The sequence below is a fragment of the Lichenostomus cassidix genome, unplaced genomic scaffold, assembly GCF_008360975.1.
Source record: "Lichenostomus cassidix isolate B80296 unplaced genomic scaffold, HeHo_3.0 HiC_scaffold_44, whole genome shotgun sequence".
Taxonomy (NCBI): domain Eukaryota; kingdom Metazoa; phylum Chordata; class Aves; order Passeriformes; family Meliphagidae; genus Lichenostomus; species Lichenostomus cassidix.
The window spans coordinates 1199408-1227105 of NW_028148053.1; the positions used below are offsets into that span (position 1 = coordinate 1199408).

General features: G+C 43.3%; 2 protein-coding genes across 3 annotated transcripts in view; both read right to left on the bottom strand.

Moving 5' to 3' along the window:
- The window catches only part of LOC146420216 (serine/threonine-protein kinase pim-1-like), a 147013-nt gene that overhangs the window by 92504 nt on the left and 26811 nt on the right, over window positions 1–27698 (bottom strand). The gene's annotated exons all lie outside the window — the stretch shown is intronic.
- LOC146420224 (cytochrome P450 2G1-like) lies at window positions 498–12804 on the bottom strand. Of its 2 annotated transcripts, none has more exons than XM_085048591.1 (10): window positions 12604–12804; window positions 10152–10314; window positions 9323–9472; window positions 7759–7919; window positions 6344–6520; window positions 4642–4783; window positions 3201–3388; window positions 1885–2026; window positions 1075–1408; window positions 498–634 (listed from the first exon to the last, which is right to left on the bottom strand). In XM_085048591.1, the coding sequence occupies exons 1-9, from the start codon at window positions 12769–12771 to the stop codon at window positions 1227–1229; spliced, it is 1473 nt and encodes a 490-aa protein (XP_084904717.1). In that variant the 5' UTR covers window positions 12772–12804; the 3' UTR covers window positions 498–634; window positions 1075–1226. The 2 variants fall into 2 exon arrangements, with proteins under 2 accessions (XP_084904717.1, XP_084904718.1); XM_085048592.1 differs by lacking the exon at window positions 12604–12804 and adding an exon at window positions 11752–11832.

Consider the following 27698-nt stretch of genomic DNA (forward strand, 5'->3'; position numbering starts at 1 on the left):
GGATCCCGTGCCTTTTCCCCAGCAAAAGCTCACCCAGCCAGGAGAAGGCAGAGCACGGTTGGATGTCCCACAGTTGCAGCCAGAAGCAGAAAAGCAGTTGCTTTCCTCCTGGTGTCCCACGAGGGAGTGCTGGTTCTAACAGCCTGAGTTTTCCTCCCCTTACTTCACCCAGCTACAGCCTTTGTCTCTTACAAAAGAATTAATGGCTCTGAGCACCTGGTCGGTGGTTTCCTAGTTACAGGGATGGAGAAAATTCCAACCCCCCCCAGCTTTCAACAGGGTCTCATCTCGGCCTCATCCTCAGCTCATAGCGGAGTGGATTTTGAGGGAATTTTGATTTATTTGTGGAATTTCCATCCCAGATTTTGGGATTTTCACTATTTTTGTGGATTTTTTGGGGGGGGGGGGGTTTGAAATTCAGGGGTTTTTTCTGGGAATTCCGATAATTGGGGTTGGGGGGGGTCTCATCTCGGCATCATCCTCAGCTCATAATGGGGTGGATTTTGCAATATTTTCGGCAAATTTCTTTATTTTGGGGATAAATTCGTCCCAGATTTTAGGACTATTTGTGGGGTTTTTTTTTGGAATTTCAGAAGTTTTGGGATTTTTCCAGGAATTGGGGTTGGGGTCTCGTCTGGGTGTTATAAATTGGGTCTCAATAAGTCAATCAGAGACAATTCCAATTCAGTAATTTGTAATTTATTCAAGCAAGCGGATACAGGTCAAAGCAGCGCTGGGCGGGCTAGGCATGCTCCTTCGCTCTGCCTAAGACACACCGCGCAGAGGTTTGTGTGTGCCGAGGTTTTATGCAGTCCCGTTTTCCGGGTTACGTGTCATTTGCTGGAGATAAGGCTGTGTCTGCGTAGTGTGTTGCTGTTGCTAGAGGGTCCGCCGCTGCCTTCCGAAAGGTCGTAGTCACGTTTGCAGCCTGCCTTTCTTCCTAAACCTTGCAAGTTTTGTATAAGCCTTGTGTAAACAGGATGCTTAAGTTCTGCTTATGCCAGCAGGAGGTCTTTGGCCCGTGGGGGCCCTGTTTTCCTGTTGCGATTTAGAGAATCAATCCTTATCTATCACATGGGCACCATCCTGAGCTCATAATGGGGTGGAGTTGTGATATTTTGGGTATTTTTTTCAATTTCTTCAGCATTTTGGGGGGGATTTTTATGTGGATTTTTCTGGGAATTTCAGGATTTTGGGCAATTCTGGGAATTCCGGGAATTTGGGTCTCATCTGGACACCATCCTGAGCTCATAACGAGGGGCGATGTTGGCGAATCCACTCTCCTCAGGAGTTGTTGGCACTTCTTCTGGAGATCCCAGCGGTTTGGCTTGGAAATTCTGGAGCATCGAAGTTAAGAACAGGAAAAGTTCCATTCGAGCCAAACCTTCGCCCAGGCAGAGCCGTTTACCTAAAACCAGGAAAAATCACCCCAAAATGGGGGAAAATGACCCAGAAATGAGGGGAAATGACCCAAAAAGGGTCTGGGGATCCCAAAAATTGGGGGAAATGACCCAAAAATGGGTCTGGGGACCCCAAAATGGGGAAAATGACCCAAAAATGGGGGAAAATGACCAAAAAATGGGGAAAATGACCCAAAAAGTGGATTGGGATTTTTGGAATCCTAAAGGGGATTTACGGGATTTTGGGGATCCAAAGGGATTTATGGGATCCCAAAGCTATTTATGGCACCCCAAAGGGAATTTTGGGATCCTAAAGGGATTTATGGGATCCCAAATGGATTTATGGGATTTTTGGCATCCCAAAGATATTTATAGGATCCCAATGGGATTTTTGGGATCCTAAAGGTATTTCTGGGATCCCAAAGGTATTTATGGAATCCCAAATGGAGTTTTGGGATTTATGGGATTTTTTTGTGGTCGTTACCTGCCGAGAAAGGCACGAAGGCCTCGTTGCGCTGGAATCTTCCCTGCTTATCCAGGAAGTTCCTGGGGTCGAAGTTTTTGGGGTTCTTGAAGGATTTGGGGTCATGTAAGGCTGAGCTGAGCAGGGTATAAACCTCTGTGCCCTGTGGGGTCAGTTGTGCAGTCAGAGGAGGATTTGGGGTCAATGGGGTTATTAGGATCAATGGGGTTATTGGGGTCATTTGGGTTATTGGAATCATTGTGGTTATTGTTGTTATTGGGATCAGTGGGGTCATAGGGGTCAATGGGGTTATTGGGATCAGTGGGGTGTTTGGCTTATTTGGATCAATGGAGTCATTTGGGGCCAATAGGGTCATTGGGGCCACTGGGATCAATGGGGTTATTTGGGTTATTGGGGTCAATGGGTCATTGGGATCAGTGGGGTTATTGGAGTCAGTGGGGTTATTGAGGTCATTGGGGTCAATGGCATCATTGGGATCAATGGAGTTATTGGGATCAACGAGGTTATTGGGGTCGTTTGGGGTCAACGGGGTCATTGGGATCAATGGAATCATTGGGGTCACTGGGGACATTGGGGTTATTGGAGTCATTTGGGTTATTGGGATCATTGCAGTCAATGGGGACATTGGGGTTATTGGGATCAATGGGGTCACTGGGATTATTTGAGTCATTGTAGTTTCAGGGAGATTTTAGAGATTTTAGTTTGAGAGATTTCAGAGGAGTTTTAAATGGGTTTTTAAGGGGATTTTTAGGGGGTTTTTTTAGCAATATTTAACGGGAATTTTCCGGGGGATTTCATCTTTTGGGTTTTTTCCCTCACTTTTGGGATAACAAATCCCTGGAATTTGGTGTCCTTGGTCACTTGGTGAGGAACATTCATGGAGTTCTACTTTTGGGGAATTTTAGAGGGTTTTTTTTAGGGCTTCTTTTAGGCTTTCTTTAGGGTTTTTTTTTTAAGGATTTGTTTTACGGTTTTTAGGATTTTCCGCTCACTTTTGGGATGACAAATCCCTGGAATTTGGTGTCCTTGGTGACTCGGTGAGGAACATTCATGGGGTTTGAGTTTTGGGGAATTTTAGGGAGATTTTGGGGGATTTTAGGGGTTTTTTTAGGGGAATTTCATCAGAATGTCATTGGAATTTAGGGGAATTTTGTGGGCATTTTCGGGAGATTTCAGAGGGATTTTAAGGGGATTTTAGAGAAGTTTTAGAGTATTTTTACGGGAGTTTTATGGTATTTTTAGGGGAATTTCAGTGGGGGTTTTGGGGTTTTTACACAGATTTTTTGGTTTTAGGGTTTTTAGGATTTTCCGCTCACTTTTGGGATGACAAATCCCCGGAATTTGGTGTCCTTGGTCAGCCGGTGAGGAACATTCATGGGAATGAGGTCGCTGCACCTCTGGATCTCGCAGATCGTGGCCTCAGTGAAAGGCATTTGGGGTCGATCAGCGATGCTCGGTGCTCTGCCTGACCCCACAACAGCTGAGATCTCCTCAAAAACCTTCTCTGCAAGGGTGAAAATCCCAAATTTCATATCCCAAATCTCAGATTTCAAATTTTAAATATAAAATCCCAAATAAATCTCAAATCCCAAATATGAAATCTCAAATGGCAAATCCCAAAAATCCCCAAAATCCCAAATCTGAAATTCCAAATAAATCTCAAATCCCAAATATATCTAATTCCAAATATGAAATCTCAAATCCCAAATCTCAAATATCAAATCCCAAATCTGAAATGTCAAATCCCAAACATAATATCCCAAATCCCAAATATCAAATCCCAGATCCTGAATTTGAAATCTCAAATCCCAAATCTCAGATCCTAAATCTGAACTTGCATATCCCAAATCTCAAATCCCCATGTGAAAGCTCCTTAAAATCGCCTGAAATCCCCATAGAATTTCCCTAAAAAAACCCCTAAACCCCCTCTGAAATCCTCCTAAAATCCCCATAAATTCCCCTAAAATCCCCCTAAAAATATCATCTAAAATCACCCTGAAATTCCCTTAAAACCTCTCTGTAATTCCCTTAAAATCCCCTGAAAAAACCCCTAAAAGCCCTCATGGGATCCATCGAATTGGGGATTTGGGGTTTGAGATTTGGGATTTGGGCTCAGCCAGACCCCACAATGGCCGAGATCTCCTTGAAAACCTTCTCTGCAAGGGGGAAAATCCCAAATTTCATATCCCAAAACCCAAATTTTAAACCCGAAATCACAAATCCCAAATAAATCTCAAATCCCAAATATAAAATCCCAAATCCCAAATATCAAATCTCAAATTCCCAAAATTCCCAAAATCCCAAATCTCAAATCCCAAATCCCAAATTTCAAATCCCAAATGCCAAATGTCAAATAAATCTCAAATCCCAAATATCAGACATCACATATCAAATCTCAAATCTCAAACCTCAATTCTAAATGTCAAATTTCAAATCCCAAACTCAAATATCAAATCACAAAAATCCCAAATCTGAAATTCCAAATAAATGTGAAATCCCAAATCTCAAATCTCCATCCAAAATCTCCTTAAAATTGCCTGAAATCCCCATGAAATTCCCCTAAAAAAACCCCTAAAAGCCCTCATGGGATCCATCGAACTGGGGATTTAGGATCTGGGGTCCCAAATCGGGTCTGGGGTCTCTTGGGGATCCCAAATTTGGGTTTGGGGTCTCAGATTTGGTGTTTTTTCCTCCAAATTTGGGTTTGGGGTCTCAGATTTGGTTTTTTTCCCCCCAAATTTGGGTCTGGGGTCTCACCTTGGACCCAGGGGTGTCTCATGAGGAAGAGGAGGCCGAAGCGCAGTGTGGAGCTCACAGTTTCAGTTCCGGCAATAAAGAGGTTAAGAGTTGTCAATTCCAGGTTTTCCATGGTGAATTCTGAGTTGGGATTTTCCTTTTCCTGGAAAAAATGGGGAAAATTGACCCAAAATTAACCCAGAATTTGGGAAAAACAACAAAATCTGGGAAAAACACTAAAGAAAAGCCGAAAACAGCCCCAAAATCCCACCCAGGATCTCAAAAATGCTCCAGGTTTTCCACAGTGAATTCCAAGTTGGGATTTTCCTTTTCCTGAAAAAAATGGGGAAAATCGACTTTTTGGGAAAATTTTTGGGGATTTTTTCACTTTTTTGGGGGATTTTTCGGGAATTTTTGCACAATTTTGTCCTTTTTTTCATGATTTTTCAAGATTTTTTTACTATTTTGGGGGGATTTTTTCCACAATTTTTCTTTTTTATTTGGCACTTCTTTTTTCACTTTTTTAGAGGTTTTTTTTCGGGATTTTTTCACTATTTTTTTCTTGGATTTTTTTTTTTCTGGGATTTTTTTCACTATATTTTTGGCTTGATTTTTCATGATATTTTCACGATTTTTTCAGCTTTTTTTAAACATTTTTTCCGGCATTTTTTTCATGATTTCTTTGAGATTTTTTCACTGTTTTTTCATGATTTCTTCAGGCTTTTTTCTCTATATTTTTGGTGGGGTTTTTGGCATTTTTCCACTGTATTTTCACAATTTTTCCAGCATTTTTTCCACAATTTCTTCAGGATTTTTTCTCAGGACTTTTTCATGGTATTTTCAAAATTTTTTCACAATTTTTTTGGCATTTTTTTCACAATTTCTTCAGGATTTTTTCACTGTTTTCACGATTTTGGGGGGATTTTTTCATGACTTTTTCGGGATCTTTTCAAGATTTCTTAACAATTTTTCAGCATTTTTTCCACCATTTTGGAGGGGATTTTTTCCAGGATTTTTTCCCCAAAATCCCCCAAACTCCCCAGGACCCCACAGGACCCCCCAAAAACCCCACCTTGTCCATCTGGATGAGGATCTGCATTTCAGCATTTTTTCCACGATTTTTTGGGAACTTTTTCCATGATTTGGTCTTTTTTTTTCTGGCATTTTTTTCAAGTTTTTCCCAGGATTTTTAATGATATTTTCACAATTTTTCCAGCTTTTTTTTTTTCATGATTTCTTCAGGATTTTCACTATATTTTTGGCATTTTTCCACTATATTTTTTACAATTCTTCCAGCATTTTTTCACAATTTCTTCGGGATTTTTTCACTATTTTCGGGGGATTTTTCAGGATTTTTTTCACGATTGTTTTTTGCATTTTTTCAAGATTTTTTCACAATTTTTTTTGGATTTTTTCATGATCCCCCCCCCAGCATTTTTTTCCATGATTTTTGGGGACTTTTTCAGGATTTTTTTCAGGATTTTAGGGGAAATTTTTCCACCATTTTTGTGGAGATTTTTCCACTATTTTTCCACTATTTTTTCAGAGTTTTTTCTGGGATTTTCTTCACGATGTTTTGGGGGGATTTCCCCCCCCCACTACTTTTTTTTGTATTTTTTCACGATTTTTAAAAATTTTTTTTCGGCATTTTCCCCACCATTTTGGGGGGATTTTTTCGGGATTTTTTCCCCCAAACCCCCCCGGACCCCTCCAGAAAGCCCACCTTGTCCATCTGGATGAGGAAGGCATCGATGAAGTCCCGGGGGCTGCTGGGATTGAGGCTCTCGGCGTTTTCCCGAATTCTGCGGGAGATGAAATTCCTCATCCTCCCCAGGAGCTTCGGGATGCGGCGGTGAGGGCCTGGCAGGAACTGCAGCAGAGACTCGGCCATGTCGTACAGCTTGGGGAGGGGAAAAAAAGTAAAAAAAATCCAAAAAATATCACCCCAAAAACACCCTAAAAATCACCCCAAAAACACCAAAAAATCATCCCCCAAAAGACCAGAAAACCACCCCAAAATCATCCAAAAAACGCCAAAACCACCCCAAAAACTCACCCAAAACCACCCCAAAATCATCTCCCAAAACACCACAAAAACGTCCCAAAACCATAGCAAAACCACTCAAAAATACCCCAAAATCATCCCCCAGAACACCCCAAAATCACCCTAAAAACTACCCCAAAACCATCCCCAAAAAAATCCCCTAACCACCCCAAAAAATAACACCAAATACACCCCAAAACCTCCACAAAGTCAGCCCAAAAACACCCCAAAAACCACCCCAAAATCATCCTAAAAAACCTGGCATCAAAACCCCCAAAAACATCCAAAAATACCCCAAAACAACCCCAAAAATGAGCCCCAAAAAACTGCAAAACCACCCTAAAAAATCCCAAAAAATGACCCCAAACCCACAAAAAATAACTCCAAATTCACCCCAAAACCACTCAAAAAAATCCCAAAAAATGACCTCAAAACCCCCCAAAATGAACCAAAAAACAAAAAAATAACCCCAAAACTACAAAAAAAACCCCCACAAAAACACCCAAAACCCACCAAAAATAACTCCAAATTCAACCCAGAACCACCCCAAAAAATCCCAAAAAAGGACGCCAAAAATAACCCCAAATCACCTCAAAAGACAACCCCAAAAAATCCCAAAAATTCTGCCTGATAATTTCCCACACTTCCAAAAATTACAGATTTTAGGAATTCTGCACCACAAAATCCCTCAAAATTCCCCCAAATTCGCTCGTAATCCTCAAAAAAAAAAAAAAAAATTCCCAAATTTTCTCAAAATCCCAAAAATTCTTGTCTCCCACACTTCCAAAAATTCTGGAATTTGGGAATTCTGCATCACAAGATCCCTCAAATTTTCCCCTAAATTAAAAAAAAAAAATTTAAAAAATTTAAAAAAATTCAGAAAAATATTCGGAAAAATTTTTTAAAAATTTAAAAATTTGAAAAAAATCGGAAAAATAAAAAAAATCAGAAGAAATCAGAAAAAAATTAAAATTTGGTTTAATTTTTTTTTAAATGGGAAAAAAAGAGAAAAAAATGGAAAATATTTTTTAAAATGTCAAAACAATTTTTTAAAAATTCCCCAAAAATTAAAAAAAAATTCCCAAATTCCCCACCTGCGCCCAGGCCGTGCTCATCTCACGGAAAACGTCGTTCATCATCTTCATCATCCCCAAAAATTCGGGGTCTTGGTAGTCAAATCGATCGCCGAAAACGACAGAGCAGATGATGTTGGAGACGGCGCAGCTCAGAAGGAATGTGGGGTCGAAAGGTTTCCCTGGAATTTTGGAGAGAATTCCCACGTTTTTGGGGTTTTCTGGGATTTTTTGGGATGGGAAAATTTTGGGGGATTTTTTTTTTTTTGCTGGGAAAAAGGGATTTTTTTGGGATTTTGGGGGTTTTTGAGAGATTTTTGAGGGATTTGCAGGGTGGGTTTGGGGATAATTTTTGGGGATAATTTTTGGGTATTTTGGGACGATTTTGGGGTATTTTGAGGAATTTTTAGGGGTGGACTTGGGACAATTTTTTGGCCATAATTTTGGGGTGGTTTTGGGATGATTATTTTGGATAATTTTGGAGCATTGAGGGATCATTTTGGGGCATTTTCAGGGTGTTTTTTTGGGATGATTTTGGCCTATTTGGGATAAATTTAGGATGATTTTGGGATACTTTTGGGATAATTTTTTGATAATTTCAGGGTATTTTCTGTGTGGTTTTGGGATGATCTTGGGCCAATTTTGGTCCAGTTTTTTGGGATAATTTTTTAGGATAATTCTGGGGGTTTTTGGGATCATTCTTGCCTATTTCTCTCTGCCCAAAACCCCCAAAATCTCAGAATTTCATGCCTTGAGTTTTCCAGAGCTCCCTGAGGAGCTCCTGGGCCTCCCAGATTTTGGTTGGGTTTTTTGGAACAATTTTTTGGGATAATTTTAGGGTATTTTGGGATAATCTTGGTGTACTTTTGGGGTGGCTTTGGAATAATTTTTTGGGATAATTTTGGGCTATTTTGGGATGATTTTTTTGGGATAATTTTGGGATAATTTTTGATGATTTTTTGAGATAATTTTGGGGAATTTTGAGACTTCAGTTTGATTTTTGGGCTGATTTTTTGGGATCATACCTGGCTATTTCCCACCCATTTCCCCCCCCAAAAAAACCCAAAATCTCGGAATTTCATGCCTCGGGTTTTCCAGAATTCCCAGATGAGCTCCTGGGCCTCTGAAATTTCAGTTGGGTTTTTTGGGAGGATTTTCTGGGATAATTTTGTAATACTTTGGGATAATTTCGGAGTATTTTTGGGGTGGACTTGGGACGATTTTTTGGGATAATTTTGGGATGATTTGAGAAAATTTTGGGTTATTTTCAGTGTGGTTTTGAGATGATTTTGGGCTGATTCTGGTGTAGTTTTTGAGATTATTTTGGGATGATTTGGGCGTAATTTTGGGGTATTTTCGGGGTGGGTTTTGAGATGATTTTTTGGGATAACTTTGGGATCGTTTTGGGGTATTTTTGGGATAATTTTGGTATAATTTCAGGGTATTTTCCATGTGCTTTTGTGATCATTTTGGGCCAATTATCAGTGCAATTTTTTTTTTTTGGGCTGATTTTTTTGGGATCATTCCAGGCTATTTCCCACCTGTTTTTCCCCCCAGAAAACCCCAAAATAGTGGAATTTCATGCCTTGAGTTTTCCGGAGTTCCCTGAGGAGCTCCTGGGCCTCCTCCTGGATTCGACTCTCGATGCTCCTCTTGCCCATCCCGAAATCCCGCAGCACCGACAGGGAAAAGCGGCGCAGCTGCCGCCAGCGCTCGCCATCCGAGAAAACCACCCCTGGAACAGGGAAAATCCATGGAAATTGGGAAAAGTTTTTTAAAAAGGGGAAAAGATACGAACAAAGGGGAAAAATGTGAAAAAAGGGGGAAAAGATACAAAAAACCGGGAAAAATCCATGCGGAATGGGGGAAAATTGATGGGAAATGGGGAAAAGTCTATGGAGAGAGAAATTTCAGGGAGTCAGGATTTATGGGAATGGGGAAATTGATGGGAAATGGAGAAAATCCATAGGAAAAGGGAAAAATTCTGTGGGGTGATCATGGATATGGGGGAAAATCGATGGGAAATGGGGAAAATCAATGGGTTTTTAGAGTATTTTGGGGTGGTTATAGGGCTGGTTTTTGAGGTGGTTTTGGGGTATTTTGGGGTGTTTTTGGTGTATTCTTGGCATGATTTTGGGGGAGTTTTTGGGATGCTTTAGGTGTGGTTTTTGGGGAGGTTTTGGTGCCAATTTTTGGGTATTTTAGGGTGGGTTTTGGGGTATTTTGGGGGTGTTTTGGGATGGTTTTTGCGGTGTTTTTGGTGGAGATTTGAGGTGTTTTGGGGGAGTTTTTGGTGCAGTTTTTGGGGTTTTTTGGTGGGGTTTTTTTGGTTTTTTGGTGGTGATTTTTTGTGCAGTTTTTGGGACAGTTTTTGGGTAATTTTTGGGTCATGTCAGGTCATTTGTGGCTCTCACCATAACCCCTAAAAGTGCTCTCCAAGGTCGGCATTCTCCCTCTGCCTGCAAAGGCCTCAGGCTGCCCCAGCAGAGCCTCTCGAATGACCTCAGCACCACGCAGGACCAGCACTGGCCGAGGCCCAAGCCACACCGTGAACATCGGGCCATAGTGCTCACTCAGCTGGGGAAACAGAATTCCAGAAAAAATCCCAGAAAAAATGGAAAAAACCCCGAGAAAATACACCCAAATTACCCAAATCCACCCAAATTCCATTAAAATGGACATCAATCCACCCAAATCCCATAAAAATCCATCCAAAATCCACAAAAATCTGCCCAAGTTCCATCAAAATCCACCCAGATTCCATAAAAATGCACCCAAATCCCATTAAAATCTCAATAAAATCCAATAAATATTTGCCCAAATTGGGCAAACAAAATTTGCCCAAATCCTATCAAAATCCACCCAAAACTCCACCAAAATTTGCCCAAAATCAAAAAAAAATTCACCCAAAATCCAATTAAAATCCACCAAAATTCACCCAAATACCACAAAATTCCCTTCAAAATCCATGCAAATCCCATTAAAATCCACCCAAAATCCACAAAAGTTCTCAGAAATCCAACCAAATCCCATCAAAATGCACCCAAATCCCACTAAAATCCCGTAAATACTTGCCCAAATTCCTTCAAAATCCACCCAAATCCAATTAAAATTCCATTAAAATCCACCCCAGATTTACCCAAATCCCAACAAAATCCACCCAAATGTCATTAAAATGTACCCAAATCCCACAAAAATCTGCCCAAATCCACACAAATTCACCCAAAATCCACATAAATTCACTCAAAATCCACAAAGATGTACACAAATCCCACATATATTCACCCAAAATCCATAGAAATTTGCCCAAATCCCATAAAAATCCACAAAAATTCACGCAAATCCCACAAAAATGCACCCAAATCCCATTAAAATTCACCCAAATCCACAAAAATTCACTCAAAATGCACAAAAACCCACCCAAAATCCCCCCAAACCTCTCCAAACCTTTCCAAAATCGCCAGAAATTCCCAAAAATCCCCTAAAATTCCCCAAATTCTCACCTTGAGCAGCGACTGGAACTTCCAGGGTGTCCAAAATCCACCCCAAACCCTCCCAAAATCCCTAATATCGCCCCAAAAACCCTCAAAATTTCTCCCAAAACATCCTGAAATCCCCAGAAATTCCTAAAAATTCTCAAAAATTCCCACCTTGAGCAGAGAATGGAAGCTGCAGGGATGTCCAAAGTCCTCAAAAATCCCCCCAAAAATTACTAAAAATCGCCCCAAACCAAAACAAACACCGTGGAAAAAAACTCATAAATTTTTTTTTAAATCCCAAAAATTCCCAAAATCCCCCAAAATCCCCCAAAATCCTCCAAATTCCCAGCTTGAGCAGAGAATGGAAGTTGCAGAGAGGTCCAAAGTCCACCAAAATCCGCAAAAATACCCTAAAACTGCTCCAAAATCTCCCTTAAATCTAGGAATTTCAACCCCCCCCCCAAAAAAACCCCGGAAAAATCCTCAAAAATTCCCAAAAATTCCCAAAACCCCCAGAATCCCCCCAAATTCGCACCTTGAGCAGCGAATTGTTTCCGGAACTCAACTGAGTTTCCAGGAAAATCCTGGAGCCTCCCAGCATCAAAATCGCCTAAAATCACCCCAAAACCCCCAAATTTCGCCCCAAAACCCCCGGGAAAAAACGAAAAAAACCAAAAAAATTCCCAAAAAATCTCAAAATTCCCACCTTGAAAAGAAACCGGAAGGCACAGAGAGGTCCAAAGTCCACTAAAATCCGCGAAAATTTCCCTTAAAATTCACCCCAAAACCCCCAAAATTAATCTCAAAACCTCCGGGAAAAAACCCGAAAATTTAAAAAAAATCCCCAAAATTCCCTAAAATCCTCGAAATATTCCCAAAATCCACAAAGTTCCCACCTTGAGCAGAGACCGGGAGGCACAGGCAGGTCCAAAGTCCACAAAAACCCCTTAAAATGTCCCAAAACCCCCAAAATTCACCCAAAATACCCGAAAATTCTGAAAAATCCTAAAAAAATAATCCCAAAATCCCCAAAAATTCCCATCTTGAAAAGGAACTGGAAGGCACAGGGAGGTCCAAGGTCCACCAAAACCCACGAATATTTCCCTTAAAATCACCCCAAAACCCCCAAATTTCACCCCAAACACCCCAGAAAAAGCACCGATAATTTAAAAAAAATCACCAAAAGTTAAAAAAATTGCCAAAATTTCCACCTTGAGCAGGGAATGGAAGTTGCAGAGAGGTCCAAAGTCCACCAAAATCCCCCAAGTACCCTAAAACTGCCCCAAAATATCGGCATTTCACCCAAAAAATAACCGGAAAAAACGCCAAAAATTTCCAAAAATTCCCTAATATCCCCAAATTTCCCCAAAATCCCCCAAATTTCCACCTTGAGCAGCGATTTGAGTGTCCGGAAGGGCGACAGCTGCAGCAGGTTGCCGAGCAGCGGCAGCGCTGGAGGTCCTGGCGGGAGGCGCGAGACTCTCGCGCGCTGTCGCGACAGCAGCGACAGAGCCAGCAGAGCCAGCAGGGCCAGCAGGGCCAGGACAGGCGACATGGCGGCGATTTGGGGCGATTTGGGGGGTTTTTAAAAGGGGAGGAGGTGGAGCTTGGGGGGAGGGGCGGGGAGGGGACAGGGAGGAGACAATCTGGGGACATTTGGTGACACCTGGGGAAATCTGGGGATAATTTGGGACACTTCGTGGCACTTCGAGGACATTAATGGCATTTGGCGGCGTTTTGGGGACATTTAGTGGCACTTTGGTGACATTTCCAGACAATCTGGGGACATTTGGGGACAACTTGGAGACAATTTGAGGACATTTGGGGACAATTTGTGGACACTGACAGGGCTGGTGACAATTTTGGGGCACTTTGGGGACACTCAGAGGCACGTTGGGGACATTTAAGGGCATTTGGTGACACTTTGGGGACAATTGGGGGACATTTTGGGACAATTTTGGGACACTTTGGGGACCCAAATAGTGCCCAGAGTGCCACCGAATGTCACCAAATTGTCACCGAGTGTCCCCAAAGTGCCACCAAGTGTCTCTAAAATGTCCCCAAATGTCCCAGAGTGTCCCCAAAAATCCCCAAAATTTCCCCCAAAATTCCCCAAAAGATCACCAAATCCGCCCTCAAATTTTACCCCAAAATTCCCCCCAAAACCCCCAAGATATTGCAAAATTGGCACAGAAAATCCCAAATTCCTTCCAAAATTACCCCCCAAAATTTGTCCCAAATCACCAAAATTCCCCCAAACCCTAAAATTCACCCAAAAATCCCAAAATTCCACTGAAAAATCCCAAACTTCCACCCCAAAAGCCCAAAATTTTTTTTTTTTTTTTTTTTTTTTTTTTTTTTTTCAGGAGAGCTGGACCTGGAGCGCATGGGCTCAGGGATTCAATACAGAGATTCCTCTCTCTGGCAGCTCCACCAGCCCAGGGGAGTTTCAGCCCAGAGCAGCAGAATTCCAGCAAATTCCAGGTGGGAATTCCCAAAATTCCACGGATTTATTCAGGTGAGAATTCCCAAAAATTTGGTTTGTTTATTCAGGTGAAAATTCCCGAAATTCTGAAATTTCAAGTGAGAATTTGGTGAGAATTCTCAAAAACTTTGGGATGCTAAAAAAGTTGGGATTAAAAACACGGGGATAAAAAATAATGGACATTGCAACAAACTTTGGATTAAAAAAATGGAATCTTAAATCAGATTTAAAAAATGGAGATCATTAAAAAATTTGGATTGTAAACTATTGGGATTAAAAAATGGGATGGTAGAAAAATGGGGATTAGAAAAATTTGGGATAAAAAAATGAGGATCACAAAAAATTGAAATCAAAAACCCAGGGAAACACCAAAAATCAAGATTCCTCCCCAAAAAAATCCCAAAATTCCCCTAAAATTCCCCAAATCCCCTAAAAAATCCCCCCAAATTCCAAAAAATCCCCCAAAATCCCCCCAAAATTTCTTAAAATCCCTCAAAATTTCCTAAAATCCCCCAAATTTCCTAAAATCCCCCAAAACTCCCAAAAAATTTCCCCAAAATTCACCTAAAATTTCCCAAAATCACCCAAAAATTCCATAGAATCCCCAAAATTTCCCCCAACCCCCCCAAAAAACCCTAATTTTTCCCCTAAAAAATCCATGTGAATATCCCCAAAATCACCTGGAAAAAACTCAGGAAAAAACAGGAATTTTTCAATACCAAAATACCCAAAAAATCACTCAAAATCTCCCAAGATCTGCTGAAAAATGAGAATTTTAGGGCCCAAAACCTCCCAAATCCCCTCAGATTCCCCAAAATGCCCAGGGAATAAACCAGGAATTTTTGAGTCCCAAAATAAAAAAAAAAAATCACCCAAAATCCCCTCAAATCATCTGGGGAAAATGAAAATTTTAGGATCCCAAAGTGCCTAAATTCACCCCGAAATCCCCTGGAAAAAACCTGGAATTTTTGGGTACCAAAATGCCAAAAAAATCCCCCAAAATACCACCAAATGCTCTGGGAAAAAGGGAATTTTGGGGTCCCAAAATCACCTTGAAACTCACCCCATATCTCTCCAAATGCCCAGAAAAAAATGGAATTTTGGGTACAAAATTTCCCCAAAATCGCACAAAATTCCCTCAAAATCCCCCCACATTCACCCAAATTCTCTGGGGAAAATGGGAAAACTGAGATCCCAAAATGCCCTCAGATTCCCAAAAATCCCCTGAAGAAAACCCATAAAAAATGGGAATTCTGGAGTCCCAAAATCCCCCAATAAATCACTCAAAATCCCCTGGAAAAAAAAGGGAAAATTTGGGTCTCAAAATCACCCAAATTCACCTCAAAATCCACTGAAAAAACCCATGGAATTCTTGGGTTCCAAAATCCCCAAAAGATCAGTCAAAATCCCCTCAAAATGCTCCAAAATTCACCCAAGTTCTCTGTGGAAAATGGGAAAATTAGGATCCCAAAATCACCCAAATTCATCCAATATCCCATGGAAAAAAACCCCAGAATTTTTGGGTACTGAAATACCCAAAAAATCACCCAAACTCCCCTGGAAAGAACCCAGAATTTGGGATCCCAAAATCCTTCAAAATCCCCCAAAATCCCTCCAGATTCTCTGGGAAAAAAAGGAAAATTTGGTCCCAAAATCCCCTGAAAAAAACAGGAATTTTAGGATCCCAAAATCACCCAAATCCACCCCAAAATCACCTGGAAAAAACTCAGAATTTTTTGGCACCAAAATGCCAAAATAAATCACCCAAAATTCCCCCTAAATCCCTGTATTGCATCCCTGAGCCCATGTGCTCTGCATCCAGCTCTCCTGAAAAAATTTGGGAATTTTTGGGTCCCAGAATTGCCTAAATTCACCCCAAAATGCCATATAAAAACCTGGGTGGAAAAGGGGATTTTTAGGTACCAAGATCACCCAAAAATGACCTAAAATAACCCCAAAATCCCCTGAAAAAAGGGCATTTTAGGGCCCAAAGTCCCCCAAATTCCCCCCCAAGGTCACACAAATCCCCTGAACAAAATGGGAAATTTTGGATACTAAAATCACCCCAAAATTCCGTCCAAATGCCCTCAAAATCCTCTGAAAAATGAGAATTTTAGGATCCTGGAGTGCCTAAATTCACCCCAAAATTCCCTGGAAAAAACCACAGAATTTTTGAGTCCCAAAATGCCAAAAAAATCACCCAAAATCCACTAAAAATCCCCCAAAATGCCATCAAATACTGTGGGGGAAATGAGAATTTTAGGATCTCAAAATCATCCAAATTCACCCTGAAATCACCTGAAAAAACTTGGAATTTTGGAGTCCCAAAATCACCCCCAAAAAACCTCAAAATCCCTCCAGATTCTCTGGGAAAAATGGGAAAATTTGGTCCCAAAGTCCCCTGAAAAAAAAGGGAATTTTGGGATCCCAAAATCCTTCCTTGGGATCCAAAACCTCCCAATCCTCTCAAAATCTCCATTTTTGGGGGTCAAAAATCTCCATTTCTGGGATCCAAACCCTCAAAGTTCTCCCAAATTTTTCATACTTCAGATCCAAAACCTTCAATTTCTGGAGATCCAAAACTCCCAAATTCCCCAAAATTTCCATCTTTGGGATCCAAAAATCTCCATTTTTGAGATCCAAACCCTCAAATTTCTCCCAAAATCTCCATTTTTTGGGATCCAAAATCTCAATTTTCCTCCATTTTGAGGATCCAAAAATCTCCATTTTTCACCATTTTTGGGATCCAAAAACTCCATTTTTCTCCATTTTTGGGTTCCCAAACCTCCCCAGTTTTCCCAAAATCTCCAGTTTTTGGGATTTTTCTGGAATTTTCCATCCCTACTGGATTTGATTTTGTTCAGGATGCTCCTGGCGCATTTCAGAATAGCCAAAATCCCAATTTCCCAAAATCTCCATTTCTGGGATCCAAAATCTCCAAGTTCTCCCAAAATTTGGGATTTTGGGATTTTTTGAGATTTTGGGATCCAAAATCTCCATTTTCCTCCTTTTTTGGGATCCAAAATCTCCATTTTCCTCCATTTTTGGGATCCAAAATCTCCATTTTTGGGTTCCCAAACTTCCCAATTCTCCCAAAATCTCCATTTTGGGGTATTTTTCCAGAATTCTCCATCCCTACCGTATTTGATTTTGTTCAGGATGCTCCTAGTGCATTTCAGAAAAGCCAAACTCCCAATTTCCCAAAATTTCCTTTTATTGGGATCCCAAACTTTCCAATTCTCCCAAAATCTCCATTTTCCTCCATTCTTGGGGTACAAAATCTCCATTCTTGGGATCCAAAATTTCCATTTTCCTCCATTTTTGGGATCCAAAATCCCCATTTTTTTTGTATACAAAAATCTCAATTTTTTGGGACCCAAAATCTCAATTTTTTGGGACCCAAAATCTCAATTTTTTGGGGATTTTTCCACAATTTCCCATCCCTACCAGATTCAATTTTGTTCAGGATGCTCCTGGCGCATTTCAGAAAAGTCAAACTCCCAATTTCCAAAAACAATTTTGGGGTCCAAAACACTCAATTTTTGCGATCCAAAATCTCCATTTCTCCCAAATTTTCCATCCCTGGGATCCAAAAATCTCCATTTTTTGGGATCCAAAATCTCCATTTTCCTCCATTTTTGAGATCCAAATCTCCATTTTTTGAGACCCAAAATCTCAATTTTTTTTGTATCCAAAATGTCAATTTTTGGGGATCAAAAATGTCAATTTTTGGGATCCAAATTCTCTTTTTTTTTGGGACCCAAAAACTCCATTTTCCTCCATTTTTGGGATCCAAAAACTCCTTTTTTTGGGATCCAAACCCTCTAAGTTTTCTCATAATCTCAATTTTTTGGGATTTTTCCAGAATTTTCTGTCCCTACCAGATTCGATTTTGTTCAGGATGCTCCTGGTGCATTTCAGAAAAGCCAAACTCCCAATGATTTATGGGGGGCTAGAATTTACTAATTTAGGGGAACTAGAAGAATATTTTTTGAACTGATTTAGACAGCCAGAGATTGGATAAGGATTTACTAAGATTTGCTTGCTGAAGACAATGTATTATTCACTTAATGATTTTGTGCCTACCTAGTATCAGGGAGGATACAGAGAAGAAACCCAAATAATTGAGAAAAACTACTGAGTGTGACTGAACATCCTGCTCTCAGGCCCCAGAACTGGTACAAGTTAGTACTAAGACTTGGACATGGACCAAGAACCAAGGGAGCATGTGCAAGGGAACAGGGTGAAGAGTTCATCCTGAGGAAGACTACTAACTTCATCTTCGGGACCCTTGCCCACAATTAATCTGTGACACTGTGCTTGCGTGAACATATTTAAATGAACTCTGAACTCATTGTAATACTAATTGGGGATAGGTAATGAATATGTATAGGGGCACTGTGTAACTTTCTGCACATGTAACCTGTAACCTAATATAAACCTAGTGAAGTGCTGCTGACGGGGTGCATGCCTTTGGAGGGGCTACCCCCCATGCACCCCAGCTGGAATAAACACATACCTACTTCATAGCTATTTGAGTTGTGGAGGTAATCTGAGCCTCACTTGCAATGTCACAATGGACCTTGGGCTCCACAGGGTCTCACAGTGTAACAGTGGTCTCACTGGTTCCACAGGGCCCTGCACTGTCACAATGTCCCCTTGGTTCCATGAGGCTGTGAAATTTCTTAATGGTCTCTCCATGGTTCCATGAGGCCTTGCAATGTCACAATGGATCTTCAGCTCCATGGGGTCTCAGAGTGTCCCAAAGGTCTCCTGTGATTCCGCAGTGTCACAATAGACTCTTGGTTCTATAAGGCACTGCAGTGTCCCAGTGGCCTCTTGGTTTGATGAGGTCCTGTAGAGTCACAATGGCCCCTTGCTTCCATGAGGCCCAGCAGTGTCAAATTGCCCCTTGGTTCCACAAGCCCTGCAGTGTCACAATGATCCCTTGGTTCCATGGGGCCCTGCAATGTCACAGTGGTCTCCATCATTGCATGAGGCTCAGCAGTGTCACAATGGTCCCTCGGTCCCACAAGGCCCCACAGTGTCACCATGGTCTCCTCAGTTCCATGGGGCCCTGGGGTGGTGCATTCCTCCCTCCCCTTCTCAGGCTGCCCTGCGATCTGAGAAATGCTCATTAGGCCTCAGCCTTGGCCAACAGCCCCTGGGCTCAGCTCCTCTGCAGCTGATCACAAACACTGTCTGCTCGCAGGCACTGCTGCTGTCCAACCAGCTCCTGGTTGCTTTAGGAGTAGCCTTAGGAATTGTTTTTCTCCCCTCAATGGCTCAACATCCCTGTTCTCACAGTGTCAAAGAAAGCTGTTGATGCGAAGTGCAGCCAGGATGAAAACTAAAGCCCATCTCTTGGGGCCCTATGAACAGGGCTCTAAAATGAGCCCCTTGGAGCTCTCCTGGAGCAGTGAGCTCCCTCTGAGTGGGGCCTCTCCGAGCCGGGAACTCTCCCGTTTGCTGCACTCGGGGCATCCCCGAACAACGAGGGACCCTGGGCCGATCCCCCCACTGCTCCAGGCTCAACCCTTTGCCTGCTGGGGAGATGCAAAAGCATCCGCAGTGAGCATTTCCCTGCCCTCGAGGGCAATTTCTGACAGCTCCCTGGCACTGCCTCTTTCTGTCTGTGTGCACACACGTGTGCCTGTGCTCTGCAAATGGGGGAGAAATGCTGCTCTGGGAGGTGTTGAAGTGCCTTGGATATCTGAGTGAGTTAGGCCTGTAAGTAAGGTGCAGTCATCAGGTATGAGCTAAGTGAAATGCTGCTGAGGGTTTTTCTTCTGCAAAGTTGTTGAGTTTAAGGTATAAGTCAAGGTTAAGGTAGAAGTTAAGTTCTGTTAAGTTTGAGGGCTGTTAAGATTTTAGGCCATATTCCTTTTATCCTTGCCCTCACTGTCCTTTTGTCACACACACACACACACGGACAGTTCTCAGTTAATTTCTGGTTTGATTGCCTGGATTTGCTTGGTTTTGTTGTTGCTTTTTTCCCCTGGTGTGCCTGAACTGTCCAGTCAGGAGCAGAGTGACTCTTGCCAAGGAACTTTGTTGTGCTGTTGCTTAATATTAAATCTGGTTTTTGCTGATCCCTTGCTGGGGATTTTTTAAGTGCTCTCAAGCCCTCGTTGGTAAGAGGGTGAAGGAGCCCTGGGCCAGGCTCTCGCCCTGGAGAACACAGGGACACTGCCGGGGGGTCCCTGTCCCCCTGTCCCACCTCCAGGTCCCTGTCCCCCCTATCCCCATGTCAGGCTCTGGGGGTCGACCTGGTAGAACATCCTCTGGGGGAGGCTGTGGCACTGGGGGGCAGGGGGGGACCTGGGGGGACAGGGGACCCTGATGTGCAGCGTTGGACTTGTCTGGGGAAAGTGTGAGGTGGGGCTGGGGCAGAGTGACCTCCCCAGTGACCTCACACAGCAACCCCGGGACCTCACAGCACCATGTGATATCATAGCCTGCTTTGTGATGTCACACAACTTTCCCTGTGGTGTCACAAACCATTCTGTCAGAGTCTGTTCTATTATATCACACATCTCCTTTGTGATATCACAGCCCACTCTGTGATGTCACAGACAGATTTGTAATGTAACACAGCTTCTCTGTGATGTCACAACTCACTCTGTGATGTCACACAGCCTTCATTATGGTCACATAAAGCGTCCCTGTGATGTCACAGCCCATTCAATGATGTTACATCGCCAGCCTGTGGTGTCACACAGTCTACCCTGTGACCTCACAGCCTGCTGTATGATTTCATACAGCTACACTGTGATGTCACAGCCTGCTCTTTGATGTCACACAACCAACCAGTGGTGCCACAGCCCACTCTATGATGTCACGGATCACACCCTGCTCGGGGATGTCACAATCTGCTCTGTGGTTTCACAAGCCAGTCAGTGATATCACAGCCCACTCTGTGATGCCATACAACCACTCAGTGATGGTACACAGCGCGCTCTGTAACCGCACAGCCTGCTCTGATATCACACAGCGACCCTGTGATGTCACAGCCTGTTCTGTGATGTCACACAGTCCCTTCATGATGCCCTAGCTGCTCCATGACCTCACACAACACTCTGTGATGTCATAGCCCAATCTGTGACCTCACACAGCCAACTGTGTGATGTCACACAGCTCCTTTCTGACATCACAGCTGCTCTGAGGCTCTCTGACACAGCCCCAGAGGTGCCCATGGCTATGACACAGCCCCTCTGGGCCACGGCACAGCCCCTGCCAATGCTGAGCACCTGTGAGCTCTGGGTGTGCCCTGCTCGTGTCTCTGAGATGGCTTGGCAGTGCCCAGCCCTGCTGGGCTGTGCACAGGAGCTGCTCCTGGGCAGAGCTGTCTCTCTGCAGCGCTGCCGCTTGCCAGGAGCTCCTCTGTGCCAGGAGCCCAGCCCAGCTCAGCAGCACAGCAACAGCACAGGGACTTGAATGAGCCTCATGGGGCTTTGGTACTGTTTGTATCAGACTCAGTCCTTCAGAGTGTGTTCAAAAAACTTCTCAAGAAGTAAGATTTAAATTGAAACCCTTAAGTTCCTTGTAGTTTAAATGGTTTCTACTAACAGACACAATTGAGAAAGTATCCCCAGGTTGCAGTTAGAGCAAAGTACTGCGGCCAGTGATGGCAGGTGGGGACAAGCAAGGCAAAGGTGTCTCTCATGCTGAATGGCCTACCGAGGTATGAGGTGGTGCATACCATTGACTCACACTGAGGTCCTCATTTCACCTCAAAGGTTTTACAGCAGACAATGGAAACTTTGGGGGTAAAGTGGCATCTTCATACACCATGACATCCCCAGAGCTCAGGGAAAGTTGAGCAGGTGAATCAAACACTTAAGAACACTTTAACAAAATCAATGGAAGAGACAGAAATGAATTGGTTAAAATGCCTTCTGCTAGCCCTGTTAAGGATTAGAACCAGACCACGGGCTGACTTGGGAGTTTCCCCCTATGAGGCTATCTTTGGGCTGCCTTATTTGACTACCCCTTTTAGCGCAGGTGTATATGCTGAAGGAGAGAATATCACCAAAAAGTATATTCAGACAATTGCCGTCACTCCGGAAGATCTAAGGAAGCAAGGATATCTGCCCCAAACTACACCCATAGACTTTGAGATCCATAAAATTGAGCCGGGTGACTGGGTTTTAACCAAAGTCTGAAGGGATACACTGCTAACTGCTGAATATGAAGGTTCTTTGCAGGTTCTTCTTACGACGAACACCACGGTCCAAACCAAAGAGAGGGGTTGGAGTCACATCACCCGAGTGAAAGGGCCAGTTCGAGCTTCCACTGAGTGGTCAGTTGCTGGACAGACAGGAGGTCTGAAGCTGACCCTGCAGAAAAGACCTAAGGAATCGTCCACCCCATGACCACCAATGACCTATATCAAGTTTCTATGTTTAAAAACTGCTTGTGAGATTATATTATAAGAATTAACAATCACAAGTTGAGTCAATTGTTTTAAAGTTCCCAGATTATCTTGTTAATTATAATAATTTCACAGTTCTGGTGTTTTTCTCCACCAAAAGTGAAAAGTATAGAGCACTCCCCATCTATCTAGACAATCAGACCCTAAACAATTGTGAAGAACCTGGTTTCAGGAAAAGGAGAAGATGAGTCCTGAAGGAAGATACCACACCCAGGTAAAGAGAAAGCACGGAGTGGGCAAGACTGGGTCAGGCTTTGCTCTTGCCAGACGAACTATCCCCCCCTTGGGAGGAGCCCCCATAGGTTTGAGGGCTGGGAGGGTATCCTGTGCCAGACCCCTGTGGCTAGGTTAGATATTGAGTATCCACCTCCTGGGAAGTTTGGCGCGTCCCTGTGACAAGTGTTATTGTCCCTTATGTGTGGGGGATGTTACAAAGTCACTTGTAAGGATACATGCATATCCGAACACCAAATGTATCAATCTTCCTGAATTACTAACTTGTGAAGAAGAAGGAAAAATATATTGGCTAGCCAAAACCATAGGGAGTTTCAAACAAAAATTGGATGGAGAATGCCCTGTAAAAGAAGAATGGATTTGTTTCAAGCATAATCCGGAGGGAGGGTTCGAAGTAGAAATGTGGAAGACTGAATCAAAGAGAAAGAGCCAAAAAAAGGAGTGTGGGATGTTGAAGAAGGCATGATACCATATGGGAAAAATCTATTTCTTGACATGGTAGAGAAAATAAGCAAAGAATTTAATGTGTCCAATTGCTGGATTTGCGGAGGTACCAAGATGACTGAAATGTGGCCATGGGAGGGTATAAGTTTAAGGGCGCAAGATGTGTTAAAGTGGATGAAAATGAAAAGAGATGTAATAGCTACAAGAAGTTGAGGGGGGAAATGGAAATTACAAGCCAAAACCATTGGCAAAGAGTGTATATAGAGAAAAGGACCAAAGCGTCACACAAAGGTAGGCCAATTATCGTGTAAACGTTACCTAGTTACAGAAGGCATCCATACCCGGTGGATACCTGTCGGGGGTTGAGTACATTTAGAATTTCTTCCCATTCCTGTTACTAAGCAACAAATAGTTGGATGTTTAGAGCGATCAAGTCTTTTGTACAAGACAAAAGGTGTGCTTGGGCAGGGCAGGGTAAGGGAAGAGCTGGCCCTTAGAACGCTCTCTCGTGGTTCGGACGTTGGGAGGAGAGGCTGCTCTTTGCTTTTCGGCTGCGACCAGAGGAAATCCAACTGTGCCCTGTTTTTTCTTCTCCTGGCTGGGTGAGCTTTGATTCAACCTTTTTTTTCCCACCAGGAAGGGCACGTTTCCCAGGGCTGCGTTTCCTCGCAGCAGCTGCCGGGAGAGTCCGGCTGCCTCTGCCGCCTGCCCCCCGCCCTCTGCCGCACGAGACCGCGGCATCTGCTGTGACTGTAGAAATCCTTGCTACCTCGCTAGCTAGCTGGAGAGAGAGAGCCAGCTCCTACCCCTGCTGCCCTGCTTTTTGCCGCTGCGAGCTGCTTTGCCTCCCTGCACGCTTCTCAGCCTGGCATCACCAGCTGCCTGAGGCTGACCTGACCCTACGCCACAGCGCCACCTGCAGCCGTTCGGGAGTCATCGCACCTGCCCTGCCCAGCTGGGAGCTCAACAGCGCCCCTGCTGCTTGCAACCGTGATTACACCACACGGGAAAAGGCTCAGCAGCTCACAAGTCATCTGCTATTGGCTTCTGATTCCAGTTGTGGTTGCTATTATTGTTATTGCTTGTTTATAGATACTAGTAAAGAACTGATATTCCTTTTTTCCCATACCTTTGCCTGAAAAGTCCTTGATTTTTCAACATTAAATAATTCGGAGGGAGGGGAAAAATCACATTCTCTGTCCTAAGGGAGGGTTCAACCTCTCTTGGCAGACACCTGTCTTTCAAACCAAGACAATACTGAAAGCCCCTAACTTGTATGGTCTAGAGAAGGAGGAAAGATGGGGTGTGTGTACATAAATCATGAAGGATTATATGAATGCATCAGAAAAGAAGTAACTCCATTCCTAGATGCCCCAGGAATTTCAAAATTTTAGGAAGAGATAAAAAGGGAAGATTACCACTTTTGGGAAGCTCCAAAAGGTTTATTCTGGTTACGTGGGGATACTGCTTCTGCTAAGTTACCTCAAAATTGGTTGGGAAGTTGTACATTAGGAGTGATTAGACCTTCTTTCTTTCTATTACCTGGGATTCAAGGATGAGAGTTGGGAGTCCCACTTTATGATCAATTAGAATGACAAAAAAGAGATTTAATAGGGGGAACTCAGAAGTGGGCAGATGACCAATGGACCCCAGAAGGAATCATCAATACTTTTGGGCCACTTGGGCACAAGATGGTTCTTGGGGGTATAGAATCCCTATTTATATGTTGAACTGCATTATCAGATTACAAGTGGTCCTCAAAATCGTAATAAATCAAACGACCCTGGCAACAGACCTTATAACAGCACAGCAAAACCAAATGAGCACAGCAATATATCAGAATAGCCCTAGATTATCTCCTGGGGAACAAGGTGGAGTGTGTGGAAAATTTAACTCATCCAAATGTTGCATTGACATTGATGACCACAGGGAAACTGTTAAGAATATCACTCATAACATCCACAAACTAGCCCATGTGCCCATCCAAAAATGGACACCCCTTTTTAAAGCACATTAGTGGGAAAATGTCTTTAATGGAGGGTGGGTAAAAAGAATAGCGTTTATTGGTCTGTGTGCTTTAACAAGTATTATTTTTCTCCCATGTGTAATTCCCTGCATGATATGGATGATAACAAGTATTACCCAAAACACCCTAGAAAAGATGACTGAAGAAACGTTGATGGTAATAAAAGATAATCAGGAAGAGGGAATCAATGAAACTGCTCAAGAAATACATGAAAAATACCAGAAACTGAGAAGTTTGTATGGGAACTAAGAGTTCATCAATTTGTGTGATTTTCCTTGATGTGGACAAAAGCCCGATCAAAGGATGAGAGAGGGGACTGTTGTAAATGAGCTTAATTTCACTAAAGTTAATTATTCCATGAGTTAATAATATGTTAATGAGTTCATAAGGTTAATTATAAAGTTAAGTTCTTTATATTACTTATGTTAGAGTTACTAGGCAGCAAGATGCTGTACTAAGTGTAACATTTAAACACACCCATTAAATGAATGTGCATGAAAGCACCCATATAAAGGAAGATGTTTCTAGAATATCCCAACAGAAGAGGGTGATGTCATCAAGAACGCGGATTGGACCGGACGAGAACCAACCAGGAGAGACCCCTAGACCATGACTGGACAGGAATACACCAGAGAAACGAGGCAATCACATTCGGACAAACGAGCCAGTGAGATGAAGGATCCCAAATGGACCAATGGGGTTTGATAAGCGAGGGTATAAGAGTGACCCAGTGCTTTGCCCCTGGTCCTCTGCCCTTTTGGACTTGCCAGGGAGAGCGCTCAGCGTTGAGCAGCTGTTTTTGGATCTGCCTTGTCACGAGAAGTAGCGAGCTTAACACTTCCATTCTTTGGTTGTTAATTAATAAATAGTTGTTTTTCATAAGCCGGGGAGTGAGTTGTGTTGCTCGCCACATCCACATTCCCCCCTAGTCACCAATGCCAGGCAGTGTCCAGCGTGGCACATTGTGGCATCCTGGAGCTTTCAGCTGCACAATGTGTGTGGCCAAGCACATGTCCTCTCAGGCTCCTTGTCTCAGGAGATTTATCAGGGAGGCTGCAAGAGATGCATTTGCAAATGCATTTGAGTGCTGCAGCACCTCTGCAGGCACCTGACACAGCCAGTGGGATCCAATGTCCTGGCAGGAAAATACCCGTGTGCCTCACAACGAGTTCCACAAAACAGCCTGGCAGCTGCTGGCCTGCAAAACAGAGAGTTCTGGAAAATCTCCTTGGCATGGCTGAGAGCTCTCCTCCCTGCAGAGATCCTACAGAATGATCCCTGCACCAGGGCAGCTCTCTCGGAGGGGAAGTGGACACAGAAAAAGGAGCTTTTGCATCAAACCAAGGCCTTGTGGCACAAGTCACAAGCACTTGGTGTCTCTGCATCCCTCCCGCCCCAGGCAGCGCCTTTCTCCTCTGCCCCACACAGCACACACTGCAACAGCCCAGAGACCAAAAGGCTTTGGCCTTCAGCAGTTTCCCCAAAATCAATGGGGGACTGCAGTGCAATGAAAACAACAAGCACTTCTGATTTGTCAATTCCATCATTTTATTTCAATAAAAGCATCTTATGGAACCTGTTCTAATGGAGCAAGAGCTACAGCTCAACTGCCTGAGGAACATATGCCAGAGGAACATATTCCAGGCAAAATGCTAAATAATATTCTCCATCATAAAAAAAGAGCTCCCTAGCGGTTTTCTTTACCAACTAATGTCTAGTTTTAACCTTTGAAACTCTTTACCTTGTTTATTAATTTAGTTAATTTAGTTATTAGGGCTCAATTTTAATGTATTTATTTATTTAGGATTTTTTTAATTTAAAACCTTAATTTATTAATTAAACAGGGATAGAAGGCATAAGATAGCCTTTATCCCATTATGGTAAATTCTAGAAGAGAGCTCTACTAACATCTACACCTATTTTAACCTACAGAATTTAAATTACTTTTGGCCCTCAAATTCTTGAGGTAGCAAGTACAATGGCACCTCAGTCTTGAGCCTCCTGGCCCTGCAGCAGATGGACATTGCCACCCAGTTCGGTGGCGTCTGCAACATGCCTGAGGGTGCCTTCAATCGTCTTGTCCAGGTCATTGAAAATGTCACTGCCAATGTCAGGGTTTGGTTACTCACACCAGAACCCTGACTTGCTTTGGCACTTGCTTTGGCACTTGCTTTGGCACTTGCTTTGGCACATCTTGTTTCCTGGTCATGTCCATGTCACAAAGAAGAAGAAGCAGGTTCTTTGGGCTGGGGCCTTGCCAGAGTGGTGAAGGTGCCTTTGAACCAGATTTTTTGGGGAAGGGAACCTCTCCATCCCAAGCCTGCCAGTTGCATGCCAAGAGCTGAGAGGGATGCCTGGGACAATGCAAAGGCACTGCAGATCCTCCAGCCAATGCATCCACTTTCTGCAGGGCCTGGCTCAGGGGCTGTGCACAAACACACATGGAGCAAAGGAGAGCAAGGACACAGCGTTCCAGAGCTCATTCCAGTGCTCATGACTCTGTGGGTGTTACATCACTGGCATTCCCACGGAGCCATAGTGGGATGCCTCCTATGGCTGGAGCACTGGATTGAAATGCCTGAGGCTCCTGAACGCCCTGCGCAGAGCCCTGAGCACCCTCCTGAAGTGGGACAGCAGAGCGCAGGCAGTGCCGCTTGGGTCGCTGCTTTCTGACCACAAGTCACTTGGGAGGGACACTGAGCCACTGTCCTCCTCAGTGCTCACGCTCAGGTCTCTGTCTTCGGCCCAGGCCTCGAATGGGAGAGACCCTGAGCCACTCTCTCCCCCAGTCCTGCTGCTCAGCTTTGTGTCTTTGCACCATGACCCACCTAGGAGGGACCCTGAGCCACTCTCCTCCTC

Bases quoted from the DNA above. Each gene is read 5' to 3' on its own strand.
- LOC146420224 (XM_085048591.1), bottom strand. From the start codon at position 12,771: ATGTCGCCTGTCCTGGCCCTGCTGGCCCTGCTGGCTCTGCTGGCTCTG. The intron at 7,920-9,322 runs GCATGAAATTCC...CCAAAATTCCAG, and splicing joins GGAACTCCGGAAAACTCAAG to GGAAACCTTTCGACCCCACA. The intron at 2,027-3,200 runs GTGAGCGGAAAA...CTGACCCCACAG, and splicing joins GGGGATTTGTCATCCCAAAA to GGCACAGAGGTTTATACCCT.